The sequence below is a fragment of the Apostichopus japonicus genome, chromosome 9 (genome assembly GCF_037975245.1).
Source record: "Apostichopus japonicus isolate 1M-3 chromosome 9, ASM3797524v1, whole genome shotgun sequence".
NCBI lineage: Eukaryota > Metazoa > Echinodermata > Holothuroidea > Aspidochirotida > Stichopodidae > Apostichopus > Apostichopus japonicus.
In genome coordinates this window covers 6,023,777-6,050,226 of record NC_092569.1, presented here as the reverse complement: position 1 = coordinate 6,050,226, position 26,450 = coordinate 6,023,777, and the positions used below count along the sequence as shown (strand labels likewise).

The 26,450-nt window shown below is 37.3% G+C and overlaps 2 protein-coding genes and 1 non-coding gene across 3 annotated transcripts in view; all 3 read left to right on the top strand.

Annotated features, from left to right (window-relative positions):
• The window catches only part of LOC139973494 (voltage-dependent calcium channel subunit alpha-2/delta-3-like), a 44,553-nt gene extending 35,807 nt beyond the window's left edge, over positions 1-8,746 (top strand). Inside the window, exons 20-21 of the mRNA XM_071980224.1 lie at positions 4,440-4,602; positions 4,914-8,746. Coding sequence (XP_071836325.1) covers positions 4,440-4,602; positions 4,914-5,127 — 377 coding nt within the window. The 3' untranslated portion in view covers positions 5,128-8,746. The remainder of the gene's footprint in view (positions 1-4,439; positions 4,603-4,913) is intronic.
• A 6,592-nt stretch (positions 8,747-15,338) lies between these two features.
• Positions 15,339-18,907, top strand: LOC139973699 (galanin receptor 2b-like). The gene has a single exon (XM_071980533.1). It carries the CDS (start codon positions 16,402-16,404, stop codon positions 17,611-17,613), a length of 1,212 nt encoding a protein of 403 aa, XP_071836634.1. The 5' UTR covers positions 15,339-16,401; the 3' UTR covers positions 17,614-18,907.
• A 1,458-nt stretch (positions 18,908-20,365) lies between these two features.
• On the top strand, positions 20,366-20,439 carry Trnar-ucu (transfer RNA arginine (anticodon UCU)). Its single transcript has one exon. It is a non-coding gene; the product is annotated as a tRNA-Arg (tRNA).
• The last annotated feature ends 6,011 nt before the right edge of the window (positions 20,440-26,450 follow it).

The window sequence follows — 26,450 nt, the reverse complement described above, 5'->3', positions numbered from 1 at the left end:
TTTGCTGATCAACTTCTCTCTTTTATTTCCAAACTATTTTGTATTTGAAGAGAAACAGTCAGCTGATTTCATTCACATTAGATGACAACCATGTCTAGTTGACTTAATTGACCATGACTGCCCATCAGAACAGTTAATTGATGGCATTTTAAAGGTATTAGTTTCCTTGTGATGGTCTGATCTTATTCAGTGTAGGTCTTCAAATGTCCGGAATATCGTAGTCTTGTCTACCCTGACCATTGTGAGCTGTCGTTCTACCTTTGACCGATTTATACAGCTCAAACCATCTAAAGAGGTGTTCTGTTTCAATGGTACAGTTCATCTGTTTAAAACTAGATTTAGTTCGGCTAAAAACCAGCTAAAGAGGTTTTCTGTTTCAATGGTTCAGTTCATCTGTTTAAAAATAGATTTAGTTTGGCTCAAACCATCTAAAAAGGTGTTCTGTTTCATTGGTACAGTTCATCTGTTTAAAAATAGATTTAGTTCAGGTGATGATGCATTCTTATGTATTGTGAACTTTGCTCTTGTTTGGTTAATGTTTGTGAACAACTCTTTATATACAAATGTTCTGTTTGTGATGAAATGCCATTGTTGCAAAATAAAGCACACAAACACAGGAAAGAAAAAATTATTCTTCTACATAACCTCCCACAGATGGAATAGAAACCATATCATATTACTGTGGTTGAACAATGGATCTTCAGAAGGAATGATGGTGCACAAAACCGATGCAAATTGATTGGACATATTACTGTACATAGGCATTTTGACCGTTCAGCGACAAACAGGTTACTCTGGTGCAGACTGGTCCCTCCCTACACCCCCTCCCCCCTTAATGACCATGGACATCACTAAAACCAACTTATTTCAATAATTTTTTATTTTTTATTTATTTTTTTATTATTTATTTTATTTTATTTCATTTCATTTTATTTTGTTGATTTGTTTATTATTTATTTTTTATTATTTTATTATAATAATATTGAGGATTTATAAAGCGCAGACATATCCACCGATAATGGTGCTCAAGGCGCATCACAATATTACCCTGGTCAACGATAACCTGTCAAACATAGAGACAATCCCTCCACTTGACAGCAGCTATACAGCTCCCAACTGACAGTTGATCTCACAGGTGCCCATTTATACACCTGGGTGAAGGGATGGCAATGGAGATAATGTGCCTTTCCTAGGGACACAATGTAATGATCAATTCATGGTATTTGGAATGTTTGTTTGTTCCTATTGTGTAAGATTATGACAATGTCTAACAGATTCTCCTCATGTGTCGATCAAATATAATAATGGAATACCATGTTCAACATTGAAATTACTCAACCTGCAGCTATATTTAGCTCTTGAACAGGAAAACTGGTCTGGACAGGGTTTTCCATGTATAATGCATGTATCATGCCAAAGTGTTCTTATGGTTTATATTTATCTTTACTTTGAAAATACAAGCATTAGTCAACTAAAAATAATCTCTAATTTTAATACTACAAAGATATGTATCATTAAGATATCTTCAAAACCGACAAAACTATTCGGGGACCATACTATTGGGTCAATCCCCTCACAAAGAATGCACGATTGCATGCTTCACAAGATGCAATGTCGAACGGTCACATGACCTACCACTGGCTAGGATCCGGGCGCGTAGCCAAGGGGGGGACGAAGGGGCGACCACCCCCCCTTGAGCATATTTGTTTGTACGTTTTCATGATATCGCTAGTATATTCAAAATAGAAAAGGCTTAGATGCAACTTACAAGGCCTGGGAAGTGCCATTTTCAGCGATCTGGGAGGCATTTTCAGCCAAAATTTTCTTGTACGCTTCGCGCCGACCCATCGTGGCGCTACACTTAGATAGTTTTCAATGCTGAATCTACGGCTCTGATAGTTTGTCTACAGGTTCGCCCTTGGCAAATTCCTCACTACGCGCCTGCTAGGACCTACTCGTTCCTTCCTTTGATTATTATTATGCGATGAAGGGTATCTTCATTTTCCAGTTTACGTAGCTATTTATGCCATCTGTTATTTGAAGTGGTACCCTGAAGATATTGTATTACTGGATTGACCATGGGCAGGCAGTTTGAAGAGCCATTTTTCACTATAAGGTACAAATAACAAAATTCACCTCAAATATCAGATTTCTACCTAAGACTTTTTGTCCGGCAATGGTTTGGATGGATGAAATGCAAGACTGCAGACTAATACAGGAAATTGTAAAGATATAAAGGAAATAAATCATAGATATTGGATGGTGGCATAAAGACAGTTTTGACCTAAGGTCACTTCTTGGAAGTTTCAAGTGAAGTAAAAATAGTCAAAAAAAATATGAAACATTGATTGGCTATATCTAGTCTATTCATGGGTAATAAGTCATATATACTGAGATACATTGATTGGTGTCATACTTGGCCTTCAAATGAAAGATAAAGTTTTCCTGAGCAACAATTTGCAACGTATAACAGTCGTAATATTACACTGCAGATCATCCAAACCTGCCCATGTCGTTCAAAGATTCGCAGGCGAAACAGTTTCAAAAACATCAAAATTAAAGCTTGGGGACACCAAGCAAACAGATTAAACAGGTTAACAACTTCCTTAATGGGAGCATCTGATTGTGTCCACTTTAGGTCTCTTTCTTGATTACATTATAGGGAAACCGCTTGTTTCAAATACTTTTTGTCGGATATATAATTAAAGGGATTGTCCCGTGGCAGAAGATATGACTCATGTATAGAAAAGATACATTTTTCACTACTAACTGAAAACTATCTCATTATCATTTTGCTAACTCAAGAAACGGTTTTATCTGTTAGATTCACATTTTTGTTCTTTATTGCTTAATTACTTACCATGCGAAAAACATCAACGAAACAGAACTTGAAAAGTGTTGGGATCTTGAAATTACGTGTAACTTCTGACAGTATGAACTATAATATAGTGTTGATAAGTGGTTCTTCAACGCATACGATCGCCCAGCTGGGATGTCTAACATTACAGTACGGTCTTCTAACTAGGAATAATTTGGAACAAACCAAAATTTTCTTTTTTTTTTAATTTCTGCAATGTTTCCTTAAATGGCCAAGGTTTATATTTAAACATGTTTTTATATTTTTTAGGCTTACTTAATTATATTACATTAACCATTAGTAGCTACTTTTATTACATGTTTTACTTATATTAATACAATAAGTATATACCATTTAGTTACAAGGTTGCTATAAACATTTGCAGATGATTATGGTGATTACGTCATTGTGATGAATTAGTCATATTTTGCTATTAAGGTTTCGGTTACCTTACTCAGTGGAATGACTGACAAAATATAATTCTGCAGTTTATTCCCTACCCCATTCCCTTAATCCTCTCTTTGTCCCTCCACTGTTTATCTCCTACCTCTCCTCTTCCCCTGTTGCTTTCTTCTCTCCATCCCTTGTCTACTAATCCCCTTTACATCTAAGACTTTGTGTACACCATGCTCATTAACCTGTCTGTATTCTGTGCATGTTTTTGTCCCTTCTGTTACTGTTACTTGTCATTTAGCCTTTGAAGAAGATCCTGCTAGGATGGAAACGTCAGGCCAACTTACTTTAACACATTCAAGATACGGTTGATTCTTCCCTGGAGTGGATCACTGTAGGGGCGTCTGTGATGTCTTAATGACAATCGTTCTTCATAATATTTTATTTTCCTATCATAGCCTTTGAGTCGATTCATCCTTGAAACCTGTTACGTTTACAATGTTTGCATAACTGTCATCGTTCTCTGTATGTAGAATTTCATCCAAATTCAACCTTTTCTTTGGTAGGAATATTATTTTGCTTTTTGAATATTATTTGAAGTTGAATATTATAAAGAAAAATCAACATATTTTCTGCTGAATTGCTGCGATGATGACATCATTCACTCTGCTACGTTGCCCGATGCATTCACAAAATGCGATCAAATTTGAGAAAAATGCATATATTTGCCTTAGAAACTGCAATGAAAAAACGTGTTGGTTTTTAGGTTCAAGCTTCAATTGTAATTTTCACTTTTTAGCATTCAAATTGTAGATTTTGTAGTCAATCTGTTTTATCGCTTTACTCTTCACCAGTGCTTTTAATCGTTTTTCGATCTCATATTCGTGTGTATATCTGTATATAGTATATGCATTTATTGTTTTTTGTATTTACTGTTTTATGTCATTGTATATTCTAGATTGTTTGTAAAGCGCACAGATGCCTCGCGCGTAGTGCGCTATAGAAGATTTAATTTACATTACATTTACATTACAATGAGGATATGGTGTTGACCTTTAGGTGAAGAAAATTTCCAACACTTTTATAAAGCAATCAACTTTAGCCACTGGAATGTCCCTTTAAGCCTTGCAACCTATTAAACAGAAAATACCTTTTTGAAAGAATAAATGTTTGTGACTTCCTTCTACAGGTCCAAACGGTCTTCTCGTTGGCAACGTATCGGGGCCTTGTAAGTCCGGTTATTACTACATAACTGCCCTCCCGAAGACAAACTTGTATTTATTGGTCATCGAGAACTGGAGAAATATCAAAGAGAGCTCAATGTTTAACTTCAATTGCAAGATAACGAACAGGTAAGTCTATTATGTAATAGCTGCAGAGTTATGCAGACTAGTCTCAAGTTTAGTAATGTTTCATTGCATCAGCATATTATTACTGGAATGGTTCTGCCATGTTCAAAACAAACAGCATATCAGCATATATTCACTAGGAATTGACTGCACCTGGACCCACCCTAATTTGCATATTACAAGATTGACTCCAAATATGCCTATGTTTGATGTGTGATGATAACACAATCCCCCACCCCCACCTCACCCTCACCCCTCCAGAAATCTTACAGCGAGTGAATAATAATGAGGGTTTCCGTTTGTTTTAATTTCAGAGTGGCTGCCACAGGAGCATTCCGAATCATCAATGGTACCTGTGCCCACACCGATGATACAGTACCAATGAAGGATAGAGGCAAATGTCCCAAGGTGGAGGAGATTAAGATGCCCTGTATGTACACCGCTGCATCTGACCACCCACCATCTCTCCTCCTCCTACTACTGCTGCTACTCGGTGTCATCTTCATATCGGGTATCGGGTATATTTAGCGTTTTATGAAAAAGTGGGATGACATTCTTACCCTACGTACCACGCTATCTATTAACCCTTAAAATTAAACAACGGTTCCATCTTATTGTGTCTATATATATATATATATATATATATATATATATATATATTTGCAGCAGGGTGACCTGAAAGTCTGAGCAACACTAATGCCATCGAAAAAAAAAAAACGTTTATTCTTCTAAAACATCTGACATAATTACTGTTCTGAAAAGGATACCTTTTTCTGCAGATTGGCTACTGTGAAGAGTTGAGGTGTTTAACATGAGGGTTTGTGCAGTTCATCTTCTAGGTGTGGCCAGTTATCAAGTCACCTTGTGACTCATTTGTACAGGGTATATTTATCTTAAAAATTTTCATTGACTATAAATTTTATGGCTGAATTGATTATTGTCATATTTGGTAATATCCATATCAGTTTTCTGGTTTTAGCATAGAAGGTAGTAGTTCTAGCATATGCAGTGTATTGTTTTGTTTATTTTACATTTCATTTTTTTCGTAGGGCCCAGCTGTTTCACATCCTTGTGGTGTGACAATCCTTATTGCCCAAACAATAAATTCCTGTCATTTATTGGTCTGCTTTTGAAAGACTTAGAGATTAAAAAGAGATTTATCACAATTTAAATATGAGTCTGTCCCGTCCAACAATAGGTTTAATTTCCATTTCTGTAGAACATTCAGAAGATAATGTTATCTTATGGTAGTAGGATTTAGAAATAAAGATTATTAATGTACACACTTGGAGAAATCTGAGGCTGGCTATTCAATTTAGTGGGACAGTCTGTTTGCGAAGTTGTTACTGGCTCTTCAGCAAATACCAACTAAAGGTTCATATTGTCTTGGAATGATAAATATTACCATAAAATTGTGAATAGTGAGCTGATCCATAGGTTGTCTGAACACTCTGTTAAAAGGTTGAATCAAAACACTTTCTCCTCCACAAGGGGCACAATTCAAGCGGCAGTTAAAAAAGTTGTCGTTACTTTGTGTGATGTGTGACACAAGTTACAAAATTATTGTATCTTTCTGACACTGCAATTAAACTTGTAATGTTATGTACTGTAATGTTACTGTGAATTAAATTGTAGACTGAATACGTCACTTTAAGTTAACCCAGTCCTGACTATCGTTTATTGCCATGATGACGGTTGAATTTTTCTTAAAGATCTGTTTGTGTTTAGAAGGAGTTAAACTTAAATCCGTTCTACTTACCTTCAAAAATTTTCATAATACTTGCCATTTGCAACTCTGTATACAAAATTTACACAAATATATGATTTATGTTTCTTATTCTTTATTAACAATTTTTAAGCAATTGACGTAATGGTAAGTCAATGCACTTTCTGTATTTGGGTTGAATTAGGTCAATATATACATCATGTTACTGGATTTAACCACTTTGACACTAAATGTGTCTCTCAATTCTTGTGGTTGTACTTAAAGAAAAAAAGTACTATTTTTCAGTATCCAAATTAAAACAAACAATTAATTGTGACAATTTACTAATGACCAGGGGTTGAATGTTGCCATGTCGTGGGGTGAGGCATTGTGGTGTTAAAAGCCACCTAATTCTCTTTGTGGTCACGATAACTTAAGCAGAATGGTGTTAACAGAGTAGCATGTTACAAGCAGTGAAACGTTAAAATCAGCATCATGTTACAAGAAGAGTCATGTTACAAACAGCATCATGTTACAAAAGTATCATGTTAAGAAACAAGCTTTGTGATACAAATAATGCCATTTTACAAACAGACCCATGTTACAAACAGAGCCATATTATAAATGGTATGATTTTAGAAATGTATTTTAATTTCTTGTTAAATCAATGTGTTCTATAAATGTATACCTCTATCGTGTCTTGATTTACGTTTTCTGATATTAACTAATTCGACGACAATTAATAAATTACTGTGAAGTTAGTCTCATGCTTGTACTTATGTAGTTCACAATTCTTATGTAGGCCATGTCCGTAACCAACAACAGCTACCAAACAAAATGAAGGAAGAAACAAAATGAAGAAACAAAATGACTGGAGACACCATTTGACTGCCTTAAAACCTCAGAAGGGGCCAAGATTAATTGGGAATGCGATGCCTTCTTAGTGTTGAATTTATAATGTCAATTCTTCAAGATCTGTGTTTACATTTACTGAATATCTCGCCAGGAATTTCAGGGCTTAAGTCTCATATGTGTGGAAGGATGGTGGGGGGGGGGGGTTGGGAATGTGGAGGTTGTATGTGAGGGTAGTGATTTCAACCAGTACCAGAATTAGAAAGTAAATAAAAAGCAGTCGTTATAGGTTTAGATAGCTCAAAGCAATGAGAGAAGATTTTAAGAAAAATGCAATATTTTTTAAATGTTCCTTGATATCGAATTTGCATACTTTCTACAGTGTGTTATGTGCCAAATGATTACAGAAGTTTTTATCTTTAGTATTCTATATATAATACCATAGTACTTGATTGTGTTGCTTGCTTGATTTTGTTCCATCTTGAGTGAAATAGGTTTATTCATTTTTTAAGGAAAGTTATCTTTTTTTAAATTTAATTTGATTTATTTAGGTCTTTGGATGTCTTTCTGTAGAGTAGGTGGAGTGTTTACCTTGTTGTTTTTGTTGATTTACTTTCTTTTGATGTAAAAAAATGTCACAGATAATTTATACACATAAGCAAAAACACCAAAGGCTTAATAGGATGATTCCTGAAGTAATAAAATGTCTTATATTAATAAACGGAAATGATTTTAAAGGCTGCAAATTTGAGTCAACAAAAGCTTCTTTGAAGATCAAATTTGTGATGGTGGGAGAAAAGCATGGATTTCCGTTCACTGCTCTGCGCCAAGGTTATTGCAACAATAATTTTGCTCAATTAATAATTTCAGTATTAATGCTTTTAAATTACTGTACATCATTGAGGTCGGATCTTTGTATTAACATACCCTCAAACATGATTAATTTGTCGAACAGGTAAACTTACTCAGCAACACGGTGAAGATTGGTTATAACAACATACTATTTGCTTGCATCATTTAAAAAGTATATATTGTGTTTAAATGTGTTACAATGTTATACCTATTCTTTACAATTTAAACGTGTTTATTTTTTTCTTAAAAATCTAATGTAAGACCTGAGGTACAACATCAAAATTTGGTTTGAACAAGGCTAAGGAAAAAAACAGAAGTCTTGATCCGGGCCTGTTCAAACTTGAATCCAGGATAGGAAAGCAGAATGAGAAATAAATAAGTCACTACATTTAGCCAAGTGAAAAATGACATCCTGTTATTTTTATTCACATTATTTCATTATTTCCGGTCTGTGCAATGACTTTGGGAATTTTCGCTTTCAGTAAGTATACAGTATTTGTGCAATATTCAAGGTGTGCAATTTATGTTATATTTATAAACGGCTATATATGGATTTTTTATAGTTTATGATATTGCAGAAGAATAAATGGTATCACCTTTCAAGATATAGCTTTAACTTAATTCTTTATGCTCTGTAATTTCCACTTTCATTTTGAGTTTGTTTTTTTATGGTGAGTGACTAATTGTGCAATAGTTGAATTCTATACTCCAGAGTTTGAAATAAAGCTAAAAACAATATGACAATTGTTCTGGTTTCTCTTATAAATTTATTTTTAGCTTTCAGCGTAATTATCATAACCCTGAAATATGCGTTCTCACTTTCACAATTTTCGTACACGTTTTGATGTTTTGTGGACTTAATGGCATCAAATTTATAAACGATTAATTTTGTCACAATCTCCGTCCGTTTGCTGCAGCGTTTGATGTCTTCTCAACTGAAAAGAACGATTTTGACGAAAGCAGAGCGTCTGCGCCACGAATACGTCTGGAAATGTGAAAACGATGTACTTTGTCGCAACCTTTGGCCGGTTGCAACCCACTTTTGTCATTTCAGCTGGAGAGACGGATTGATTGCTTTTAATTATACATGTGGTTTAATTTCCTGTCAGTTTTGGTAGTGCACAACAGGGATTTGTAGACTACAAGAATATCCTTTGCTTCCCACACCCTCCATTGTAGGATGAAGGTACACAGTACTTACCAATGAACACTCATTTCTCTGTATATGTGCATGTGTCGAGGGGAAGGAGTTGTATATTGTCGGGAGGGGCTTACGTAGTATATCGGTCATCGATATCTTAGGCAAAACTGATTCCCACATCGCTTTTTGTAAAAACGATTTTAAACTTGATAATGGACGTTTTATTAAAGAACAATGAAATATTCTAATGATGATATGACATCACACACTGGACTAAATGGAGTGTTGTATTGACCTCCAAATCTACATAGACATCGCAGTTCGAACCAATTTTCTTTTTTTACATTTTTTTTTTTGGTATGGATCTGTTTATAATACCCGTGAAATGGCGATGGCTGGGGAGAGGGGTGGGGGGGGGGTTGGCATTAATACCTTTGTTACATTAATAAATAATGATTGAAGTTTCGGTCAAACTTGAAGGAAGTTCGTTTCATCACGACTACCATACATAGCGTGATATCTTATCTGCTTAGCAACATGAGTGTCAGTTGACAAGAATCGATCTGAAAATAAGTATTCTGATCATTCAAACATCTTCTTGAACTACTTGTATTCACAATTAACAAATTCAGTTATACAGTATTACTCCGTGTTTCATCTCAGGTTCCCTGAAGGCACACGTAGCCTATATTTGATTAATGAATCTTGACGTGACACAACCACACATTCCACTAGAGACCAGTTTTATATTAAACCGACCGAGCTTAGCGGTGAGAAAATACTAACAAGGATTTTATTAAGCTCTGCCAGTTCAACGTTATACTGTTAACTATTTTAGTCAAAACTGGAATTTTAAATGGATGAAAATGTGCTAATAATAATAATGGAAATAAACAAACAAACATTACGTAATCACTCTTTATAAACACTTGCTTTCCTTGCAAGGTCTTCAAAACGGACGTGACACCGATTATTCTCACCTTGCGAATTTATTGACTAAACTATAACACTGCCAAATTTTGCGAGCGTATATAGGTCTACCAGTATAACTCGAGGTATAACGATGCTGTATAAACCAACAGGCACTTCATTGTCAAACCGTTCGTTGCGGAATACGGTCGTGTTGAGTCGTTGAATCGAAAACGTTTTAAGTTTATGCTATACCGACAGATTAGAATGGATGCTATCGCACCATGGACAACAGCATCTACGAATGGATCAATTCAACAGGATCCAACTGAAGCTAGTATTGAGAGGAAACCTATTTTTATGGAAGTTTTCTTCACCCTGATTGCAATTTTAGGAATGACCGGTAACGGGTTAGTGTTATTTGTATTTTATAAAGTTCGGCAGCTTCGTGTCACTACTAACATTTTGATAGCAAATCAATCCGTGGTGGATTTCAATTCATCCCTACTTCTTTTTCTGACTTTTGTCCTACCGTACGTTAACTTGGCCGATTTGGACTCGACTAACCACACCCTGGCAAACTTTATTTGTAAAATCTGGTTCAGCGAATATATCTATTGGGCATTGACTGCTGTATCAACTACCAATTTAGTTTTCATTACCCTGGAAAGGTACTTTGCCGTGAAATTTCCACACGCGTACCGAGAACGTGCGAATCAAAGGAACACTTTCATAGTATGTGGATTCGCTTGGCTGCTTGGGGCACTAATCAAAGTATACTTTCTCTTCACACGCCGGGTTATACCAGGAGGCGACTGTTCTAGCCGTGGACTACCCCAGCAAAGGAAGCAAGTGATCGGATACTTAACACTGGTAACTACCATTGTGATTCCTTTAGGAATAATGTTGTTCTCATATACCTCAATCATCCAAGCACTGAAACCACAAAAGCATGATAGTAATGACCGACCCCCAAACTTGCCATCGAGTGACACCCAGACGGCAGTGCACACCGTTTCTCAAAGTGTTGCTGCTGGCCCAGCAAAGAAATATGTGTCTGACCCACAAGAGACCGAGCAGCCCCAAACTCAAGCTCATTTGAAAAAGTCGAAGCCAACTGCGAAAGAACGTGCAAGGAGGAACGTACTAAGTACGATGTTTATCGTATGCGTCACGTATCTTGTTTGTTGGACTCCAAACCAAGTTCTATATTTTCACCATAACGTGGTCCATAGACATAACTGGACCGAACCGTTTCATCGCTTCACGATCCTCTTAGCCGCCAGTAATGTGTGTACTAACCCAATCATATATACGCTCAAATACAGAAGTTTCCAAAGTGGATTGAGGAAAGTGTTTAGGTCTGACGCTCCCAGTTCAACAGGGCTTTCCAGTTTATCGGGAGTCTGAACTCGAAGTAACGGACACGATCGGCAGATATAGTGTGTTGAAACGGAACACTTCAAATTCTCGAAGTTGAAGCAGCTGCTTTGAGTTCATATTAAAAGAAGATTTATATATATATATATATATATATATATATATATATATATTACAATCCCATAACAATATAGTTCATAAGCTCCTCAATAGTGGTGTTACTAAGGTTCAGTCAGGGTCCCCGGTTCAACAGTGAGAACTGTGACCCCTCAATCTTGCTTCTTCGAAACTACACTTGACAAAATCCCTTAGCCTAAATGTAAAAAAGAAAAGGGGAGTGGGAGGGGGAGGGGTGGTGTGAGATAAAGATACTCCGTCTCACACTTTTTCTTGATTGGCAGTTGTGGTCAGTTGGCTCAAAATGTCGTACCTATTGTGAACGCCAATTGCTACGCCTTTGCTCATCAAAGTCTCATCGTAGCTGATGGAATAAAAGTCAAAATGTTATTGCTTTCCTATTCCCTGTTTACATGTCACGATATTTTAACATTCGATTCAAATTGATTAAATTTCCCACCTAGTAAACCTCACTTTTAATTGTGACCAACATAAAAAGAAAAAGAAAATCCAAGAATCAGGGTGCTTTAGTCTGATCCATTGCAAGATGACATTGAGCAATTCTCTGCAGTTTCGATGAAATTGTTTTCATAACGCAAAATTGGCTTTTTTAAGGCCAGTTGGCTGCATTTTGTTAAGTAAGATAACTATGTGTATTTTCGTACCATAAGCAGTTTTACTTAATATATATTTATATTTCTGCACAATCCACCGTGTTGCAGTAGTGCCTAGCATTGCAAGATTACAGTGATAACTTCCGCCCGAGTCTTGTACACTATGCTAACTGCCATGTATATAGGTTTGTAAAAGTCGGATATGGCTGTATAGTAAGGCCTATGGTATCACCTTTTCTGTTTGTTGAGAGAAGTCAATGACTTCTGGAGGTTGTGAAGGTCAATGGTATTGTCCTCAAAGTTAGAACTTGCAAAACAGTTTTTGAAAGTACTTTCCTTGAGGTAATGACTCTTCAAGTTATTCCTAAACATTCTGGATTGTTCAGTGAGACATTTAAAACCTCCCACTGAGACAAAATGCTTTGAGGGTGCTTATGAAAACTATGAACATAAGTGACCATTACTAGGTTTTCTAGCATATTTGGTGGCAACATGGATGTCCTGTGATGCTATAATGATGCTATAATGATGCTATAATGATGCTATAATGATGCTATAGTGATGCTATAGTGATGCTATCATGCTATAAAGGTATGACGTCAATGCAACATACATCTTGATAATACAGCTGGTTTGTGACAAATGTACTACTGTGTAGAGATGCTAACGTTGCAAACCAAAACCACCTGCGTTAAGATTTGAAGCGTTGAAACACACAAAATTATGTCTGCAAATGGGGTAGGGGAGGGGAGAGCGGGCTAAGCCATTGACTTTATTCTAGGGTCTAAAGCCCCCGAAAAGTCTATGCGGTTGCGCCACTGTAGCAGTACCCTTACAATCCAACCTAATTGTGATTATAATGTGGACAGACTGTAGAGGGTCCAACACATAAGTATAACGAAAGGGCTTAGACATAGGCTTCACCATTGTAGGTTATATTTCCCTTACATGTACTTTTTTATATGATTTTTATGGCGCGTTTTTAAGCCACCTTGTAACTTGTAACCGCATAAGATATTGTAATAAAATCAACTATTTTTAACTTTATGATACCTCCATGTCCATGCATTATTCGTCCATGTAAAAGCATTATTCGATGGTGTAAACTCATTATATCTCCATGTAATCTTATTATATGATGGAAAACACTTACCTGCTTACGCACCATTTAGATCCATGGCAACAATTAATCATTATTCTACAAGAAGAAGTCAGTTTGCTGTGTCAAATGTTATTATGCAGCGTAAAGTACTTTCACTGTATAAACTCTATAGTGGTCATTTTACTTTTGCGACCTATAGCCATTTTACGTAAATCAACTGATTCATGGTCGTAACGTCTCCTCTAGACCAATCTCAATCGAGCCTGCAATGAAGGGGGAGGGGGGGGGTGGGGATGATGCTACGCCGTGGAAGAGACATTATATAAAACGCATTGTTCAGCGAACACATTAGTATAACGCTTTGTAATTCATCAGCTGGGTCCTTCCATCAACTTGCATCAAGAGTAACATGGACGTATCAATGATGAGTTACAACAACACGAAATATTCGTAAAATGTTATGTAGGTATACATGTAAATAAGGTGGCATAAACAGCGCGCCATGGTATGATGTTTGCATAAACACACTAGTCTGAACAACTGAAGCGACCAAAATGATTCGCTATGCGTTACCGATTTTCGGTTAACGAAAAAGAAACCAGTTATAATTTACATGCATTTCTCATGTACAACCAAATAATTTTGTTTGTTTCAGTTTTGATAATTATTTCATGATGTACACAAATATAATTTGAAGTTATTTTATGTAATGTACAGGCTTTACAATATTATGTATATCATAACTGTTAGATAGGTCAAGCATCCATTAATAGATAACAAGTTATTATTTTCAGTAAGATTCTTACATTATATATGGATATGCGGCTTTATGAAAGAATATCTAGTTACATAAAATGTATTGACTGTAACCAGATGTCTGTAAATCTTGAATTCGATAATATATTATTTGCATTGGTTAAACTAAGCTTAAATTAAATCAATTCCTTTAACATTATCCGTAATGTAAATAATGAACGAAATGAAGCTAATATAAATATATGTTTGTCCTAAGCTGTTCCTAAACCTTTCATTTATTATATGTTTACCGTTTTCCTGACATTCTATCTGCATTGAGTGAAACCTGCTGATAAGGTTAGAAGACTTGCCATTCACATTTATAATACAGGCATCATAAACAGATGTCTGATATGCTATAACACAAAGTACCTACGACAAATGAGTGCGACGCTATCAGTACCGTACAGGTTATCATCATATATACTGTAGGCGCGCGTGTATACTGTTTTAAGATAAACGAAACTCTTGTGTGTCCTGCCGCTCAGCCAGAGGAAAGCCTCTTTACATATTTATAAAAAAAGCACTGACAACCTTACCGGCACCCTGTCTCTCTCCACCCCAACCCCCACCCTCTCCAACCTCCCCACCATCTCCACCTCCCAACCCCATTCAAAGAATTTGTCAAATGTGTATCAACTATGATTGTCAAATATGTGTCATTGAGGTCACTGGTTAGCACCCCGTTCCGTTCTTAAAAAAAGTAATTTCACTGGTTTAGAAAGTAAAGTATCATTCCCATTAACCTAAGTCGTGATCATTAGTCAATTGGTGGTGTCGAAAGTTCATGGGACAAAACTCACGACTTCATATTACTTTGGATGGCACTCAATTTATGCATCAAGTCCTCCGCAGTACATTTCTCTTTCCACAAACGATGATTCAGAAGTATATCGTTTACCTCATTGTTCATTATTCAATCAAGGGGGGGGGGGGGTTGGGAGGGGGAAAATCCCTGACTGATTTATGTAAGGGATTAACTTTTATGGAAGGGCCAGAGGAAATGAAGGAATTTAATATAGGAGGGGTTTAACCCTCGAAGGCGACTTCGATGTAGGACGTAGGGGGGGGGGGGGTACAAAACTTGAACATTAAGACGTCCAATGGTGCATTCTGGGGTATATATAAACTATCAATTATTTCTATAATTAGCTCTAAACGCAAGAATGTGCTAAATTAATACTCTCGAATCGTGGACGGTGCACACATTCATGTATACTCTTCGTTACGACCATTGAATTGCTTTAACTTGTCTATTTTTTATAAATTGTGGTTTATCATGGTATAACTCATAATGTGGATTAACATAAAACAAAAACACCTACCGGAAGCCACTATTTAAATTTCGCAAGATTTTCTGGATGCAATGAAGGACTGTCTTGATTATGTGGTACGACCCACGCTACACTTATTAATACAGTCGATTTGGTGGCCGTTATAACCTGCCAAGGGCGTAGGAACCGGGGGGGCTGGGGGCGCCAGCCCCCCAGTGAAAAATGTGGAGGGGCGGAAGTATCATTCCGCCCCCCCCCCCGCTTCGCAAGTCAGAAAACCCCTTTTTCATTTCCAAATGAGAAAAAAAATCTCATTTGGAGCACCAAATTGCATCTAAGACCAGGTGAAAATACAAAATTAAGTTTACAAAATGGAGTGGGTGTTGAAGTGTGCTATATTGCTCCAAATTGCATCTGAGGCCACCTGGAAATGCAAAAAAAATCCAAAGGGGAGGGGGACACCCCCTCCCCTTAGACCCCTCCCCCAGGCCGGCCATCAGTCTTCAGCCCCCCACTCAAAAGTATCTTCCTACGCCACTGTAACCTGCAGTTCTCAGGCTTCGAAGGCCACTATCCGTCTATTCTGATAACAACAGTGGGGAATTCCCCATGCAGTTTATTGACGTTATATTCTAATGTGGAAACTTAAAGTGAAATGAAACTGGCTTTCTGACTGATGAATTGTTACATATCGGAAGTGTGACTGGCATGCATTCTGATCTCGCAATCTAACGTCGTTCGTTAAAATAACATATCTGGGGGAAAAGCTGTGGATAATCTCCATCATTAGCAATGCATAGGCTCACTTTATTATCATGCAGCCATTCAATGCTGACCGACATTTAACATTTATGGGAGTTATACACAAGGTATACTTCAGTGATAAGTTAATGATTGCTTTCAATCGGGGAAATGAAACTGTATACGACATAAACGTTGTAACCTAGCCAAGCATTTCCTGCAAGGGATTCGTCTATGATCAACTCAGTTAGACCACAAAGAACCTTCGCTTTTCATACATATTGTAATATAACGGTTACGTTTGGTTGAGCTAGTAAATAATGATGGATGCACTAGTAACGAGTGGGACAATATGTCTTGCTAATGTCACGGAAGAAAATCAAGATGCGTCGTCTTCGACAGGGCCTTCCCCTATCAAGTTCTTCTTCGTTATCATTGCTCTTCTTGGCATAATTGATAACGGTACTGTTCTCTTCGTCTTTTATAAGATTCCGCAACTCCGGATTACTACAAACATTTTGATTGGAAACCAATCCATCGTTGATTTCATTGGATCTGTCCTAATCTTTCTCATTTTTGTTTTTCCTGGAAGTGACCCAAACCAACTTGAGCGGATGCCGAGGAACCCAATGGCAGCAAAGTTTCTGTGTAAAATATGGTTCAATGAGTTTCTCTATTGGGCTGTAGCTTCCACGTCTACCACTAACTTAGTATTCCTTACGATTGAAAGATATTTGGCTGTGGTATTTCCGCACGTGTACCGGAAACGAGCCAGCAGAAGCAAAGCTCGGATCGTCTGCGCATTTGCTTGGGTGATTGGGTTCCTTCAAAGGATTTATTTCCTTTTTATAAGTCAGGAAAGTTTCGGTGGCTGCAGCGTTAAAAATGTGCCTGTCGTTGGATATATTACTCTGTTTTCTACTTTGATCATTCCTGTAGCTTTGATGACGTTCGTTTACAGTTCCATTTTCCAAGCACTACGACCAAAGCCAAGCAAACATGGGCACGGACTTGATCAAGATGTGCAAGGATCAGTGGCATTGGCGACATCAGCCACATATGGCCCTGCCTCTTCCAATTTTGATTACGTCCTCCAAGTGACAACACAACCGGTATCAGATGTTTGTCGAACTGATGATAATGCTGTTGCTGCTGGTGATGATGATGATGATGATGTTGATGAGACAGTTTCTAATTATAAGTTGACTCAACGTCAAACTAGGAAAAGGAAGAGGGCTGCCAAAGAACGAGCAAGAAGAAACGTTTTGGTAACGATGTTTATTGTTTGTATGACTTACATCACCTGCTGGACACCCAATCAAATTCTATATTTTCACCACAATGTTGCGGTGAGGCATGATTGGAATGGAGCATTCCACCAACTTACGATCCTTTTAGCCGCCAGTAATGTCTGTACTAACCCTATCATATATACACTCAAATACAGAAGCTTCCAGAATGGATTAAAAAAGGTTTTTAAAAGAGAGAATGCCACAGACGACCTCTGGGTTAGACGGGCCAATAGCCCATAGAGTTGGAGGTGCAATGACAACTTGAGCAGGGGCACCAATAAGTTACGGAGGGGCACAATACTTGCAAACATGATGGTGTCACAGAAGGGGGTGGGTTGGGGTGGGTGGACACACCAGTATGCTCGGAGAGACTCGGTCACCTGCTCGTCCTGGCTACTCGCTTGGAATTAGTAAAACATCAAATGCAGAATATGAGAGGACGCTTATAAAAGGAAACTTAAAACATGGTCCGACTTTTCCTGTCACAATAAGACAATTTCAAAATCCTTACAGAGTCAGATCTTGAAATAAAAGCGGATTCAATTGTTTCTTACGTAAAATGTGTTTCCATCTATGTAAATGTTACCCTCATTATTTTAATGAAGGAAACTAATTCAGCGCAATGAAATAATTTGCTGACAAATTCATTTATAATGACAAAATGACGGACACTTTCAAACGTATGACAATCAAAAACGACCCCTCTATATGACTACTATTGGCTATTGTTAAGAGTGAATCTAATTCAATATGAGTTGTGTAGCACTTATCTTGAAACAAAAACTGGTTAAAATTGTTTCTTCCGAGACATGTGTTTGTCACCTTGTGAGATGTTACTCTCATTGTTCTAATGAATGAAACTAGTTCAGCGAAATTAAATCAATTGCTGTCAATCTTTTCATAATTTATTTCTAATGTCAAAATGACGGATCCTTTCATGAAAGGCCCTCGTTGACCATCGCTATTGTAAAGAGTAAATCTAATTCAATATGAGTTGTGTAGCACATCATGGTTAACTCACAACTGTTACAATATATTCTGATGAAAGTTCGTAGTTTTGTGGGAAGTTGTCATTGGAGTATAGTAAAATTACATGCAGACGCAAGCACGGTAGGGCCGTAGGGTTGAGTTACAACGTGCGAACATTTTATCGTGAAACTGATTATCACATTAACCAAATGTGTTCTTTATTGGATGTATACAACTTGTTAATTGGCATGTTTATATTAAATTACTTAATTATTACAACCCTCACGATATCACTTGCATCACCAACTTTTCCATTTTCACTTTCTTTTCCTATTATAGTATGACTGCTATCCCAACAGTCGATGATAAGTAACTATAAAGTTCGTCATTAACAGGTTTTATCAACAATAAACTTCAAAACGAAAGGTCTTTAAACGGTTTCATTATAGTCTGGGTTTCCTTCAAGTTCATTGACTACTTGATGATAGTAAACTTGGGCTCCATTTTGGTTTACATACATCACCTTTGCCTTAATATGAAATTGATGCCTACCTCGCTTTCTCTCTCACTAACAAAATCTATCCTCTTACAGCCTGTGAACTCTCAACCCCCCCCCCCACCCCAGGCTATAAAGTAGAGACAAACCCTTCATTATTAGTCTATTTGATATAGATAACAGTGATGAACAACTTCCACAAAAAGCTAAGACAAATCTGATTCCATTATAACGTGTTTTTCTTTCATACTGAAAGCTGAATACTTGATCAAAGAATTAATATGACATCATCATTCAGCCACTTATGTTTCAATTCTTTATGCTATTCATTATTTTAATATTGCAATGTTTGTTTGGGCGTGATGGAGATGGGTTTTACAGATGCTGAATCTAAAGTATTGAACCCCTTAACATGATTAAATGATGGCAATGGTTTCTGTGGCAACACTTGTAACGCTCCTCGAAAACAGAGAGAATGAAAAAAAGTTAAGATCCTAGTGACACTATGACGTCACAGATTTAAAAAATGATAGCCCGCAAACAACACTGTTAAACTATATATGCTATCTCTCAAGTTTAGCGATATTTTCTTAGCTGTTTCGGGGAGTTCTTCTTCACAAAGATGTCACATAGACCACAGATGTTGGTTGGGTGTGTGTCCCCTAGCTGTAGCTGTTCGGGTTTCCTGATCTTCACCTTGTATAATTTGCGATATCTTTACAATGCTCCTTGAAGGCTAAATCGATGATGGCGTCGGCTCCTAAGCAAGGGTGGCGGAAGCACTTTTAATCTGGGGGCACCGACGTCGAGGGGCACTTTGCAGAAATTCGATTGGACTGATGCAGCCTGATATTTAGTACCCTTTATAACTCTATTGTATTATCTTATTTGCGAATACACGTCACTCCATCAACTTGCCCCCACCCCCCCCCCCCCCCAAGGAAAAATGCATACTAGCACTGCAATATCCAATGTGCAAATTGGGAAAGAAGGAACAAGTTTTCTTTCGAGACAAAATGAGGTGAAATCATTATAAAGTCCAAGTCCCTGCAAATGCGATGGATACATGCATGAAAGCAAATGAAATAGCTTTGATTTTGACCCACAGAAATTCATTACTTGTTCTAAATTAGGATTAGATCTCTTACTGAAATATCGCTGACCTAATAAGGTGATCAAGAGTACAAGTTTTATGTAGAAAAAGGGCACATTTTTAACCTGAGGAAAAGTGGGGGACGGGGCACGTGCCCCCTGTGTCCCCCGGTTCCGCCGCCCTTGCTCCTAAGTGCCGGCTTAAATGTTAATATTAAAACATTATTTTACAAATATGAATAACTCAATCAAATCATGTTAAATTTATCTTATATAATCAACATAACACATTAAATTAAGTATTATTCAAAGATTGTTGATATTATTCAAAGATTGGCCTAACTTGTAGAACGCTATAACGCCTCTTCAATTTTAGTGTCAAACTGGGAACGTCATTATATGGTATATTTCAATGGATTGCCTATTAAATACAACGCCCCTGTGGCGCAATCGGAAAGCGCATTGGACTTCTAATTCAAAGGTTGCGGGTTCGAGTCCCGTCAGGGGTACTTTTGTTTTATACTTGGGTCGCTCACGTGTGCAGGAAGTTATGTGTCGAATTGTTTACTTTCTTTGGAACTTTTCATGAGAGAGCTCACGGATTCATATCGACTCTTGATGAGTATGCCATGACTTTAGGCAGAAAAAGGTAAGAGCTGGAAACGTTTCTGTATAGCTGCTCGGTTTTAAGATATTCACCTATAAATAAGCTAAATCTCTCAAATGTTAATGTTGATCCATTGTTTAAATATATTCAAATTAACTTCTCCAAAACATGTTATCTTATCTACATATCAATAAGAGAGCACCATTGCATGGCATTCAACACCATTTGTCTTTGACAAAATAATTTATAATACATTAATTTGGAGGACTCCAAACTCTCTTCTCGTTGAGATTTGTGTTGCATCTCAGGAACTGACCTAACGGGTCTGTGCGTTAGACTAGTAGTCCAGTAACTTTAATTGATGAGCCTCAGCTGTCTAAAGCAGGGTTGTCCAACCTTTTGCAGAGGAGGGCCACATGGAATGATTATGATGAAGGAGGGGGCCGCATGAACCCTACGCTCGATTTTTCGAATTTTTGCCCGAAACCCAAGGCAACAAAATATGAGCATTGCGCGCGTAGCGCACTGATTTATTTCCTTCCTGATAAAACAGATGAATAAAGTCTAGCCGCCCCCCCCCCCCCCCGTCCGCTGAGAGTGTCACACAAACTGACCTGTATGCATTTTTTTTTTACCCAGAAGGTTTGATTGATTGATTATATAGCTTCAAACTGTTATCAATAAATCTGGACACCAGAATTTCGCACCGTAGAGCATCTCTGGCGGGCCGGACGCAACCCTGCGGCGGGCCGGACTGTGGCCCGCGGGCCGTAGGTTGGACAACCCTGGTCTAAAGGGTCATTTCTAAAACAAATTACAAATGTTATAGAAGTGCAACCTGATAACAGTGGCTTTTAACAGCCTACAACATATCAAACTTAATTTTGTGGCTAAAGACATCCTTTAATAAGGGGTTAATCAACGGTCTAGCGTGCGTTACTCACAGGATTAATGCACGATCGGGGGATAACGCAAGCGATGCACGAGGGCGGAGCCCGAGTGCATCCAGCGATAGCATTAACACCCGGATACACTACCATTTGTGTGGGGGAAAAATCATAAAACAAAACAAGTGATGCCCCGTAATTTTACCGTGCGTTACTCACAGGATTAACCACGGTCAGCTGACCTGAATGGACCAATAGGATTTAGGAATCTTTACTAAGTATGAATGAACAACGGATCACTGGTTTGGCAGCTTGTTTGGAGTTCATCGATATAAGTATAAAACATTGCTTAATATTAAAAATTGAGCCTGTCCTGAGGAGCAAGCTGGAACAGTCTTCAAACTTTCCTCTTTTGCTGGACGCAATACTAAAACATAGACGTATCAAGGGAGAGATGGGGGGGGGGGCTGGATGGAGGCGTGGAGTTGGCTTTTGCTACCCCTTTCGAAAGTGGGCACAACTATGTTGTACTACATGGTAATGCCAATGATTTCTGTGTCCTTGAATGGTTTTGGTAAGGAGTATAACGTGACCACCGACTATACATGTTATTCGTTTAGTATGGCATAGATGTTACACCTATAAATACATATAAACATCATATTATTTTTTGCCAATTAAAGAGAGAGGTACAAAGATAAGTTACACACATCGCGAGTTTACGAATGTTTGCTAATGTATAGGTCGGACTTATATTATTGTGTGTAGTAATCATTTTGATCTCTCGGTACCGTATTAAATGCCAAACATATATCAGGGATATGACAAGCATTATTTTGTTTGTCGAAAAGACTCGATTGCTTCCTTTCGCTACTACCGGAACGACCACTATTAAACGGAAAAGGAAAAACGCCTCTGAACATGAGTCTATCTACGTGACGTCTCTGTTGCTTGCGAAGATACACCGTTATAATATTGTCTTTATAGTCCTCCACCTTGCGTTAATCATTGATTGGTTTATTTATAACGCGTGTTTATATAACACGAATTATTAAACAATCTGGTGTTATAAAACAATAAACATGTGTTTATATAAAACAATATAGTGTCGTATATATGTTAACCATACCTAAAATTGTGTTTCACCAACAACGCTAGGAAACATAAAACAGTTCTACAAGGCACATGCGGAATATTTGTTGTTACGAGCAGTTGCTGCAGGTGTATTTAGTTTGCAGAATACAGTCAATTACAAGACTATATAAAGGATAAAGGGCTCCGAAAGCAAGGTATATTGTCTTAATCTTGGAAGACGATTGATCCTTTGTATACTAACTTCCATTAATTGCAATCCATTAACAATCCAATCCATTAGCACGATCAGGCTAGCATATCATGTCAAGTACTACAAAGTGAAAATTATTTGCAATTCGAAGTCAAATCAATATTTGCTTAGTCTCTATTATAGTGACGTCATACGTAAATAGCACACTGGAGAGAAGAAAGGCCCATATCATTATACTTCCCAGATACTTCCGACGAAACATCTTACAATCACCCTGCCCTGCTTTCTCACACTCGGAAATGAAGGGAAATGTTGCGCCCAACAATGGGTTTCCCATGTAAGTAGCCGATAGATACCGTAGTGAATTGCTGAACGATGTTTAAATGACTATTTTAAAATTGTATTCTGCATGGAAAGTCCAATGTTGCCCACCAAGTAAATTAGAAAATAACCACTGCATGGGCAACAAATTTTACAGCTGCCCACTCAGCAAACTAGTCTGATTTACTTTACTGGAATGGTTTAGCAGTGCCGTGGAGTACTACATCCCAATAGTTGAGATAGTAAGGTGGTCGAAACGAACGCCTGCCACCCTACATCAGGTCATGCGGAACCCACGTGCGCGGAGCCAGGACCCGAAAGTCAAATTCGAAGATTATAACGTCTGTCGCGACTACGCACGGTTGACAACTGGAGCATGCATGCTGCAATCGCTGTCGTTGTACGTCACAGGTCAATCCAAACTGGATCTATATATTTTTAATCTACATTTATGTAAAACGGATGTGTTTCCTGGTCTTGTTCCATACCCTTTCACTACAGTAGAATAGTCCCAGTAATGCTTAATGGTATCTTGAAATTAAATTAATTAACGTTGGTATTGGCTTCAAACCAGTGAGTTGGTTCTTCGCAGCACATTCCTATCATCTTACTACGTACGGAATTATGTACTGAATGATGTTGCTGTTTCTATTTCGATGTAAATATCAAATGTAGGACATCTGAGAAAGGTTGAGTGTAGAAGGCCGTATATGTAACATGTTACTGAAGTTGCAAGAAATCTAAACAGCAAACTGGAACTAAAATGATCACTTATCGTGATATTTACCGTATAATCACCGAGTTATTTTCAACAAAATGGTTGTCCCTGCATTAATTCGTGGAAATTAACGTGTGCGAAAATTTGGGATATATTACTGTATATAACAATACAGTATTGTAGTCGTTCCTAGTAGCATATATAGTGAATTCCAGATTACCACAAACGAGCAACTAGAAATGATCTAATCTGTTACTGGTGATCGAGGCTATTAGAATGATACGTTTGATTGAACTGAATTGATTGATTTGTAACCAATGCATTAGAGAGACAGCATAGTTGTCCCACAATGCTTCCCCTCTAACTTGCTACGTGCCTTTAATTTCGTAAAATCATATGTAGGCCTAGTTCCTTCCAAGTTGTATTTTGCGACTTTTATATCTGTTGTTAGGATACTTTACTACGGAAGCGTAGAACTGACATGCACATTGACGACTTACACACATTGCAAAATGTCAAAAATCTTAAAGTACCCATTTTGCACAATTAATGTTTCTCGTCAAAACGTAAAATATACGAAACCGTTTTGCACACTTACTTCGTCAAAATATCTGATAATTACCGTATTGACGACATGTACTAAGTTTGTAAAACGGTAAAAAAGAATCTGATGTTTTGTATAAGTCGACAACGTGATGTCCTTTCCACGCTTCCGTACTTGACCATTACAGGGATAGAACTTGAGATACAGAAGCTTGAAATATTATTAGTGAGTGCGCAACATCGGACCAGAAAGAGCAACAGATGGCACAGTTTGGAAAGGAAACATGTTGTATTACTGGAGCATCATGGGTAACGAGATCGAGCTCACTGCATTATAAATCTCTTAGTTGGACTTTCTTAGAACTAAGCCTGCAGTGGAGGATGTAACACAATTATCGATGGCAAGTAACGGATGCTTTGAAGGGCAGAGTTTCGTGTAGTCATAGTATTGCTGTTCTCCTAGTATGCATAAAGCCATGCATCACAAACTAAAACCTCAGCACCATCCCCGCTTCCATCCTCCCCCGCCCATCAACTAGGCTGACCTTCCCTTTTTGTAGTCGCAGAAGGGTATTATGGGTAGTCCACATCTTGGCAAATATTTAATATAAAAAAAACAGCAAAAATATATAAACCAAAGATATCAACTTGCTCCGCGACCTTGTCGTTTAAAGTTTAAATACCTTGCCCGCAGTATAGGAAAATCACTTACCCACAAGAATACGCACACTCGCACCCAAATGGCTTGATGTGTTTCACCTTTGATGTGAATTCAGCGAATATTAATTTGACAAAATAGACAATTTACCTCCAATTGATATGAATTTATTCAAACAAAAACATCTGGTGTGTATTCGAGGAAACTGTTGAGGGAGTAATAGGACCGATATTTGTATTTATATTACCTACTAAACAGCTGTAGTTTGTTTTTATACCGAACCTTATAATATTAACACGTATTTGCACAGCTCCCAAGGTAAGTGACCAATGCCGTTTCAAGTGTTTGGATATTAAAAATAAGCGAGTTATTAACCGTTTAAGAAAACTCTACCTAAAATATTGTATCCTACGAATTTAACTGTAGCGTATAACATATATACTTCTCATTTTCAAACATGCTTGAGTTTCTACTCAGTTTTATCATTCCTAGTACAATTTTTCGTTTGCTAAGGTAACAGATAATACATTCAGGTTACCATAGTGACAACCTAAACACAAAGTACAGACTTTAAAGTCTCAATACGTGTTTGCTGATGAATATCGGAAAACAAAATTCCGAAGTAGATTCAATGTTTCTTATCCGAAATGCACTCTGACCAAGTGAGTTTAATGGTGAAAAGCTGTCGAAATCGAAAGAAAGAAATCTATTTTCTGCTGCTCTTATGGCGCGAACGATTTAACGTCAAATCACTGCAACCGCCAATGTCAGCATGTTCATTACACAAATGTAAACACAATAATCTACACATGCATGTGGCCCGATCAAGATTTCAACGCATTCCTATACTCCACTTTTTACAATTCCATGGGGCGATAATGTCATAGTCTAAAAAACAAAACAGGATTAGTAATGTTGCTATACCTAGTCCAGTTTTCCATATATATTATGGGCTTGATATGTCATAGTCTAAAATACCAAACAGGATTAGTAATGTTTCTATACCTTTAGTCCAGTTTTTCATATATATTATGGTCTTGATATATCATAGTCTAAAAAAAACAGGATTAGTAATGTTTCTATACCTAGTCCAGTTTTCCATATATATTATGGTCTTGATATATCATAGTCTAAAAAAAAAAAGGATTAGTAATGTTTCTATACCTAGTCCAGTTTTCCATATATATTATGGGCTTGATATATCATAGTCTAAAAAAAAACAGGATAAGTAAATGTTTCTATACCTAGTCCAGTTTTCCATATATATTATGGTCTTGATATATCATAGTCTAAAAAAAAGAACAGGATTAGTAATGTTTCTATACCTTTAGTCCAGTTTTCCATATATATTATGGTCTTGATATATCATAGTCTAAAAAAAACAGGATTAGTAATGTTTCTATACCTATTCCAGTTTTCCATATATATTTGGTCTTGATATATCATAGTCTAAAAAAAGAACAGGATTAGTAATGTTTCTATACCTTTAGTCCAGTTTTCC